Source organism: Lates calcarifer, linkage group LG3 (genome assembly GCF_001640805.2).
Source record: "Lates calcarifer isolate ASB-BC8 linkage group LG3, TLL_Latcal_v3, whole genome shotgun sequence".
NCBI classification, from domain to species: domain Eukaryota; kingdom Metazoa; phylum Chordata; class Actinopteri; family Centropomidae; genus Lates; species Lates calcarifer.
The window spans coordinates 9,390,768-9,399,991 of record NC_066835.1 but is presented as its reverse complement, the minus strand read 5'-3'; the positions used below and the strand labels follow the sequence as shown (position 1 = coordinate 9,399,991).

General features: G+C 45.2%; 2 protein-coding genes and 1 pseudogene across 2 annotated transcripts; 2 read left to right on the top strand and 1 right to left on the bottom strand.

Annotated features, from left to right (window-relative positions):
• Positions 1-137: 137 nt before the first annotated feature.
• dmac1 (distal membrane arm assembly component 1) lies at positions 138-879 on the bottom strand. The gene is made up of 2 exons (XM_051066207.1): positions 441-879; positions 138-348 (listed from the first exon to the last, which is right to left on the bottom strand). Exons 1-2 carry the CDS (start codon positions 649-651, stop codon positions 263-265), a joined length of 297 nt encoding a protein of 98 aa, XP_050922164.1. The 5' UTR covers positions 652-879; the 3' UTR covers positions 138-262.
• A 173-nt stretch (positions 880-1,052) lies between these two features.
• Positions 1,053-3,715, top strand: LOC108877741 (biotinidase-like). The gene is given in 10 exon segments (XM_018667876.2): positions 1,053-1,466; positions 1,779-1,877; positions 1,879-1,929; positions 2,052-2,203; positions 2,306-2,483; positions 2,596-2,616; positions 2,618-2,668; positions 2,670-2,888; positions 2,890-3,198; positions 3,275-3,715. Coding segments are annotated over 10 exon segments (1,605 nt in total). The 5' UTR covers positions 1,053-1,226; the 3' UTR covers positions 3,560-3,715.
• An 845-nt stretch (positions 3,716-4,560) lies between these two features.
• Positions 4,561-7,557, top strand: LOC108877747 (biotinidase-like; annotated as a pseudogene).
• The last annotated feature ends 1,667 nt before the right edge of the window (positions 7,558-9,224 follow it).

Below are 9,224 nucleotides of genomic sequence, written 5' to 3'. Positions count from 1 at the left end.
CATACCTCCAGCTGTTGTACGCGTAACATTAAACATTTATAATAGCATTTTAGTCAATTATATGATCTCTTTCTATTTGAATTTAAACTGTCAGTAGCTTCCAGTGCTGTAGGTGTTTGGTCCATCCACACAATGTCAACAATCAATTCTCGTGTTTATTCGCGAGACTAACACACTTATCTGCAGATTTTCGGAAGTAGCGTCTTTAACTCGGTGTCATTATCGACACATGAATGGCACTACTGTCAGTCCATGGCTTGAGCTATTTGAGAACAGTTCTCACGTTGTCTTTCCTCTGCGCTTTTCCTACCGGGTCAGCGAGGACAACGAGTCCCCACGCAGCCAGACCTGAGAGATAAAAACAAGTGCGTATTATCTTCAACGTACGATAAGAAGTACGGTTGCACCTCCAAAAAGATAAAAACTGTTGTGTAACTCACTTGCAGCGAACGTAATCTGTGCCACTGTGCCCATAGAGGTAGGTCCGCCTTGTCGCATCACTCTCCGGGCTGCCATGAACACATAAGCTCCAGACAGGATCAGACCACCGCCGGAAATGACCCGGCAGCCCCAGCAGTTCTTAAACATCTGGTTGGGTTTAGACACGGGGGCATCTGCTCCTCCTGTTGGTGCCTCTGGTGTTGTTGACATTGTACTGCAGGATGGGTGCTAGTGCTAGTGCTAATGCTAATGCCAATACAAATACACACCCTTATTAGAAACGTAGGTAGGCATCGAACGAGCGGACAAACAAACGCGTAAAACGATCTTCCTGCTTAGATGGAATTGTTCTTACATGTTCAAACAATTCGTCAACATGAAGGAAAAACTTACTGCCAGTGTTTATTACAGGTCCTCCTCATGCTCACTGTGAGATAAGGTCAAATTGCAAAGTGGTTCCGGGTTATGGACCGACTGTTTCCTGTCGTGTATTTTCAAAATAAAGGTTGTGTTTAAATCTAGTTGCCTGGCTGCCCCCACAGTGCTGTGAGAGAGCTGTTTGTGATGCTGTCCAAAGCATACAACATCACATGAAGCTGATACTAAAGCCACGACTATGTGGAGTATTATTTATACACTTAACACAACAGCATTTCGTCGGGGGAGTGGGCTTTTTAAAATCACCGTTAAACCAGAAAATGACTCCGCTGAGTCAGCTTGGTTAACTGGACTTCTGATCCCTAAGGCGCTGTGGTGTAACTAGTCCGTCTGGGATTACACCGTTCATGGCCCTCAGGGAAGAAACAATGTTTTTGTCAGTTGTCGTCTTTGTCAGTTTTTCTGTAACGTCGGCCGTTGGTCACACTGAGCCTGCGGCGGACTCCTCGTACGTTGCCGCCGTGTACGAGCACCACTTAATCCTGAACCCGGAGCCACATGTCACCCTGTCCCGCGCCGCTGCCCTGCAACATGTGCAGAAAAACTTGGATATCTACGAGGAGCAGGCCGCGCGGGCCGCCCGGCAGGTACAGAGAAGCCATATTTGTTTGAGGTGTTAAACGGTATTGTTCATTTTTAACCCACACCTCTCACAGTACTGCTCTTAGGACCCATCAAAAGAAGTCTCAGATGCCTCTGCCATTGTCACTTGCTATCAGTTGCAGAATATTAACAGCTGGCGGAGCTTGTTCCATAGTAAATAGGTATAACTGTTTTTCCCTGCTATGCCAAGATATTAGGTGGGTTTAATGTCACTGAGTAGAGTCACTGTAACATATGTTGATGAACCTTGTCTCCTGTTTCATCTCTATGCTCTACCCTTGTCTTCCCTTGGTCAGGGTGCCCAGATCCTTGTGTTTCCCGAGGATGGTCTTCATGGTTTCAACTTCAGCCGATCATCCATCTCTAGCTACCTAGAAACTATTCCTGACCCCGAGCCTGGAGAGCTGGAATCCCTGCACAGAGCCTGGCAGATACAACAACACTGAGGTGCACAATCATACTTTTTGATTTGTTGTTGTTATTGTGCATCACTCTGACATCATACAATCCTGACATGGAGACACCACTAGGCTGCCCAGAGCTTTCACTTATGTGTGGTTGTTTTGTAGGTTCTCCAGAGGTTGAGCTGTATGGCACGCAGACACAATCTCTACCTGGTGGCCAACATGCCTGACCACCAGCCTTGCCCCCTGACGACCAGCCCTTCTTCCTCCTGTCCATCTGATGGACGCTGGCAGTTCAACACCAATGTGGTTTTCAGGTGCAGTATAAACTTAAAACAGTAGGTGCAGTAGTATTAAGTGCACAAATACACAATTTCCTCATCTATATGAATTGTTCAGATTATCTCCGCTCAAAACAGGTCTGATGGGCAGCTGGTGGCACGCTACCATAAACAGAACCTGTACTTTGAGGAGGCCTTTGACACACCACCACAACCTGAGATCATCACATTCGATACACCTTTTGCTGGGAGGTTTGGCCTCCTCATCTGCTTTGACATCCTGTTCCACGAGCCCACAATTTCCCTGGTGGAGAGGGTAGAAAAAATATACATTCATAGCTACAAAAATATACATTCAGTTGTACTTTGCTGTGTTTGTTTTCATCTCCTTTTAACCTCAGCCTCTCTCTTTTTTGCACCTTTTTTAGGGTGTACGTCAACTGATCTATCCCCACAGCCTGGATGAACCAACTCCCCCTTCTGGACACAATCCAGTTCCAAGCGGGCATTCAGCCTGGGTGCTAATGTCACCCTGCTAGCGGCCAACATTCGCAATGACAAGCTAATCATGACAGGAAGTGGTATCTACACTCCTTTTTCTGCTACCTATCACCATGCCCAGATAGGAGATCCAGAGGAAGGCAGGCTGCTGGTGGCCAGAGTACCAGTCTTAGACCCACTGTGGGTGGGGCAGAGCGTGGACGGAGAGGAGGGTTTAGTTTAGGGAGGAGTCCACATCCTCTAAGGATACAGACTCTGGATACTGTCACCAAGAGACCTGTTTTGACTCCTCTCATCCTGAAACTGCTTCTACAGTCTCTCCCCTCTCTGTCACCTTTGTCTCATCCATGATGTATGACCCATACACATTTGTCCTCCTGAATGAGACAGAGGGCAAACTTAATGTGTGTTATGGCACTTTTTGCTGTCACCTGCAGTACCGGCAGTTACCACAAGGGACTAGTAAAGAGCTCTATGCATTGGGAGCATTTGCTGGAACTCACACGGTGAATGGACGCTTCGCCCTGCAGGTATGAAGGAGATGAACTTTGAATATTTAAAACTGCTTAATGACACACTTGTCATACAGTCTCTCTGTGTTTCCAGGTGTGTGCATTAGTGCGCTGCGCAGGGTCAGAGGCCAGTTCCTGTGGACAGGAAGTGGAAGAGGCTGAGACTAAAATGGACTTCCTGTTGGAGGGGAAGTTTGGGACCAGATACGTGTACCCATCAGTTTTGGCTAGCCATATGGTCCTGGAGCAGCCAGAGCATCTGGAGAAGACTGCTGATGGCAGAATGACCATGAAGCATTCAAACATGACTGGTGGCCTGGTGACTGCCTGTCTGTACGGACGAATGTATCACTTAGGACCAATGAATGAACTGCTTTGAAATAGATGTGTGCGTCAGAAGACAGACAATGAAATACATTTAAAAATTAATTGGAAAAATATGAACTGTAATGACCAAGATTAGGAAGGACAGTTCAGCTGTTACAGATTTGTATTCAGTCACATACAAACTGCAATAAATCAAAAAAAGCATCAATTCATTGTCTTTAAGAACATCGCACCATCGTTTTTCTCCCTGCAACATCTAAACTGCAGGGTGGCCTTGATTTCAGACCCTTGGGTGAACCATGGTGTCCAAGGGATACAGTATCCACTTCAGGTCAGAATGACTGTTTTCAAAGACCCTCTAAGATTTCTGGCCCTCAGGTAGGAGTTTTCTATGCTTTTTAAGACGGGGGCCATCAAATATGGGCAGCTGAGTTTTATTCAGATGAGTGCTCACCAACTTTTCTCACTTTCAAAGAAGCTTGTTTGCTTGGTTAAACTGACCATAGCAATGGTACCCACCTCTCTCTGGCTTCTTTCATCATGCCATTTGAAGTTCTGGCTCAACAGACTGAGTCTCAACCCCGAGAGGCATCAAAGGACAATAGCGACAGCCTCAAACCACTAGCATTCCCTTTAGAGACACTGACACACTGTCCACTGTGGTTTTCCTTTTTAGAATCAACCAGTCCATTGGGGCAGGACGCATTGGCACATCCATGGCCAGGCTGTCCCCTGTATTCCTTCCCTCCGGTTCCACCTTTCATGGTGAAGCATGCATCTAAGATTCTCTGAATTCTGGATGACTGCCAGAGTTCATTTGTCACTTCATATTTTGACAAGAATGTATTATATGCTGTTTCTGATAGTCATCCAGAATACTAACTCTTGTTTTCTGTGATCTGACCAGTGCAGTCTAAAACATAAGGTACAACATGGAGCTGATGCATAAACTACAACCATGTGGATCAATATTTTTCCCCATGTTTGTATAAACCCAGACAACGCTATTTCGTAAAACAGAGCTCTTATCATCTGTAAACAAAATTATTCTGCTGTGTCTGTTCTGTTTACTCAAAGACCTCTCAGGTTCTGTGGTGTAACTAGTCAGTCGCTTTTATACCACTTATGTCTCTCATGGAAGAAGCAATGTTTTTGTTTGCTACCATTTTTGTCAGTTTGTCTTTCATGTCAGCCACTGGTCAAACAGAGCCCGTTCCTGGTTCCACATACGTGGCTGCTGTGTATGAGCACAATGTAATCCTGAACCCGAACCCTCGTGTCTCCGTGTCCCGCTCTGCTGCACTGCAACACATGCAGAAAAACCTGGATATCTACGAGGAGCAGGCTGCCCGGGCTGCCCAGCAGGTAAAAACAGGATCAGGAGAGACTTGAAAAACTAAAAAACTAAAATGTGTTGTTTTTCAGTTTAAAGAAACTATGTTGGTCATTGAGTAATTAAAAATGATAGTTCTTTTTATTTTGTATCTATATCATTGAATATTATAAGCTTAAAAATAAGGTAGCTCATTCTGTCAGGTGTAGTAAAATGTTTTAAAATGCATTAACTTGGCTTTAAAGAAACTGACAATCATAATTCAAATTCCAGCTCAATACACATGACAGATTTTGTTTGTTTTTCTGACCATATTTTTGCTGTAGCAGTAAAACCGTATTCTGTTCATTTTTAACTCAGCCTCTCCACTCTTTGGTCTTTGGCAGGTGAACCCCTTAAATAGAGTCTCAGATGCCACCGCCATTGCCACTTGCTATAAATTACATAATACTAACAGTTACTTGAGCTTGGATCATAAGCAGAGACCACTGATTTCAAGAATTAGTGTCCGTTTGATAAATGACATAAACCAGACAATACAATAAAAGGGTCATTCCTTAAACATATAATGGCAAGGTAGTTATGAAGGGAGGCATTACTGTAAATTAGTTTGTGTCCCATGGTAAATTTGGCCATGAGTATTTTTTTCTCTTTATGATCTCCTAAAGAAGCACATTTAATGTCTCTGAGTTCACAACTACATTAATGAATCTTGTCACCCTCTTTCTGTCAGGGTGCCCAGATCCTTGTGTTTCCCGAGGATGGTCTTCATGGTTTCAACTTCAGCCGATCATCCATCTCTAGCTACCTAGAAACTATTCCTGACCCCGAGCAGGAGAGCTGGAATCCCTGCATCAGAGCCCGGCAGATACAACAACACTGAGGTGCACAATCATACTTTTTGATTTGGTGCCAATGAGTTGTATGTAGTTGTTCAGGTCTTGCTCTATGACATTCTGACATGACAAACCTCTGTGATGAGGACTACTTTGACATGGAGACACCATTGGCTGTTTGGTGTCTTGTCTCAAGCATGACAACTGTGTTACATTCAGAATATGAATTCCAGGTGAATGTGGTTGTTTTGTAGGTTCTCCAGAGGTTGAGCTGTATGGCACGCAGACACAATCTCTACCTGGTGGCCAACATGCCTGACCTGCAGCCTTGCCCCCTGACGACCAGCCCTTCTTCCTCCTGTCCATCTGATGGACGTTGGCAGTTCAACACCAATGTGGTTTTCAGGTGCAGTATAAACTTAAAACAGTAGGTGCAGTAGTATTAAGTGCACAAATACACAATTTCCTCATCTATATGAATTGTTCAGATTATCTCCGCTCAAACAGGTCTGATGGGCAGCTGGTGGCACGCTACCATAAACAGAACCTGTACTTTGAGGAGGCCTTTGACACACCACCACAACCTGAGATCATCACATTCGATACACCTTTTGCTGGGAGGTTTGGCCTCCTCATCTGCTTTGACATCCTCTTCCACGAGCCCACAATTTCCCTGGTGGAGAGGGTAGAAAAAATATACATTCATAGCTACAAGAAAATATATTCCACTCTACTTTGCTGTATTTAGTCTTCATCTCCTCTTGACCTCAGCCTCTCTTTTTTAGGGTGTGCATCAACTGATCTTCCCCACAGCCTGGATGAACGAGCTCCCCCTTCTGGACTCAGTCCAGTTCCAACGGGCATTAAGCCTGGGTGCTAATGTCACCCTGCTAGCGGCCAACCTTCGTTTTGACCAACTGCTGATGAAAGGAAGTGGTATCTACACCCCCTTTTCTGCTACCTACCACCATGCCCGCAAGGGAGATCCTGAGGAGGGCAGGCTGCTGGTGGCCAGAATACCAGTCTTAGACCCACTGTGGGTGGGGCAGAGCACGGCCACGGAGGAGCCCTCATCTTCTCAGGCTATGGACTCTGGACACTGTCACCAAGGCAGCTGTTTTCAACCTCCTACTCCTGCTACTGCTTCTGCAGTTTCTCCCTCCACTCCCACCTTCATCTCATACATGTCTCATGACCCATACACATTTGTCCTCCTGAATGAGACAGAGGGCAAACTTAATGTGTGTTATGGCACTTTTTGCTGTCACCTGCAGTACCGACAGTTACCAGAAGGGAACAGTAAAGAGCTCTATGCATTGGGAGCATTTTCTGGAACTCACACGGTGAATGGACGCTTCGCCCTGCAGGTATGAAGGAGATGAACTTTGAATATTTAAAACTGCTTAATGACACACTTGTCATACAGTCTCTCTGTGTTTCCAGGTGTGTGCATTAGTGCGCTGCGCAGGGTCAGAGGCCAGTTCCTGTGGACAGGAAGTGGAAGAGGCTGAGACTAAAATGGACTTCCTGTTGGAGGGGAAGTTTGGGACCAGATACGTGTACCCATCAGTTTTGGCTAGCCATATGGTCCTGGAGCAGCCAGAGCATCTGGAGAAGACTGCTGATGGCAGAATGACCATGAAGCATTCAAACATGACTGGTGGCCTGGTGACTGCCTGTCTGTACGGACGAATGTATCACCTGGACAATGAATGAACTGCTTTGAAATAGATGTGTGCGTCAGAAGACAGACAATGAAATACATTTAAAAATTAATTGGAAAAATATGAACTGTAATGACCAAGATTGGGAAGGACAGTTCAGCTGTTACAGATTTGTATTCAGTCACATACAAACTGCAATAAATCAAAAAAGCATCAATTCATTGTCTTTAATAATATTGCACCAGTCCATACACCAGTTCTTTCTCCCTGCAACATCTAAACTGCAGGGTGGCCTTGATTTCAGACCCTTGGGTGACCCATGGTGTCCAAGGGATACAGTATCCACTTCAGGTGTTGGCCCCCAAGGTTGAGTGGGGTCAGAATGTCTGTTGTCAAAGACCCTCTAAGATTTCTGGCCCTCAGGTAGGAAATTTATGTGCTTTTAAAGATGCACTCTATGAAATATAGGCAGCTGAGTTTTATTCAGTTGACCAACTTTTCTCACTTTCGAAGAAGCTTGGTTGCTTGGTTAAACTGATGGCAATGGCAACCACCTCTATCTGGCTTCTTTCATTGTGCCGTTTGAAGTTCTGGCTCAACAGACTGTGTCTCGACCCAAAGAGGTATCAAAGCAGGATGATGACAGTCACAAACCAGTGCCTTTCGTCACTAAAACCCTGGAGAAGTAAGGCGTAGCTATGTAATGGTGTCCTGTTTGGCTCATGTCACTCCTGTCAGGTAGCAGTGGTAACAGATGCCTCCCTCTCAGGTTTGGGGACTGTGTGGAACAACAGGAACCTCATTCTGACTGTCCTGTAGTTCTGACTGTCCTGTGGGTCCCAGTGGGACTCGGACACTGAACACAGATGTGGTTCTGATGATTTGGGGGAGATACAGGAGAGCGTAGAAACACTGACACACTGTCCACTGTCGTTTTTTTTTTTTTTTTTTTTTTTTTGTTAGAGCTAACCAGTCATTTAGGGCAAGATGCATTGGCACATCCATGGCCAGGCTGCCTCCTGTATTCCTTCCCTCCAGGTTCCACTAGTCATCCTGATGGACAGATGCAACCACACAGTGCTGCTGGTGGCTCCGTACTGGCCAGAGAGGATATGGTTTCCTGTGATCTCCTGGCTTCTCAACAAAGTGCCCTGGCATCTCTCATGGAGGCAGGATCTTTTGTTGCAGAAGGTACAACATGTTGTTTCTGATAGTCATCCAGAATACTAACTCTTGTTTTCTGTGATCTGACCAGTGCAGTCTAAAACATAAGGTACAACATGGAGCTGATATAAAAACTACAACCATGTAGATTAATATTTTTCCCATGTTTATATTAATCAAAACAACACTATTTCGCAAAAGGAAGCTCTTATCATCTGCAAACAAAATTATTCTGCTGTGTCAGTCCTGTTTACTTGGACTTGGACTTGGACTGCAGACAGCATCAGCACAGAGTTTGAATTGGATGGATGCACTGCCACTAGCAATAATGGTTTATACAGAGTGCTAAAATTAATTCTGCATGAACTGCTTATGGGTCGATCCAGGCCATTGCTGGGTTTAAAAGGTGCAAATAAAGGTCCTTCACTAGAGGTGCTAGAGCAAGATATGAAAGCTTTTTTAAAACAAATGACTAACATACATAGGAGCATCTATTCCCATGTTGTCCTAGTGCTAAAGGCAGAGAAGGAGGAGAAAGAGATACTTCCAGCAGTGTTCCCAGGAGACAGTGTCTACGTGAAGGTGTTCCAGAGGAAGTGGAACATTCCCAGGAGCAACATCCACAGCTGTGCAGGTGAAGGGGTCGCCCACCCGGTATCACCTTGAAACACTGCATCATGGCACTAAGGAGCAAGGAAGATGTACGCCAGGAGGAGACAG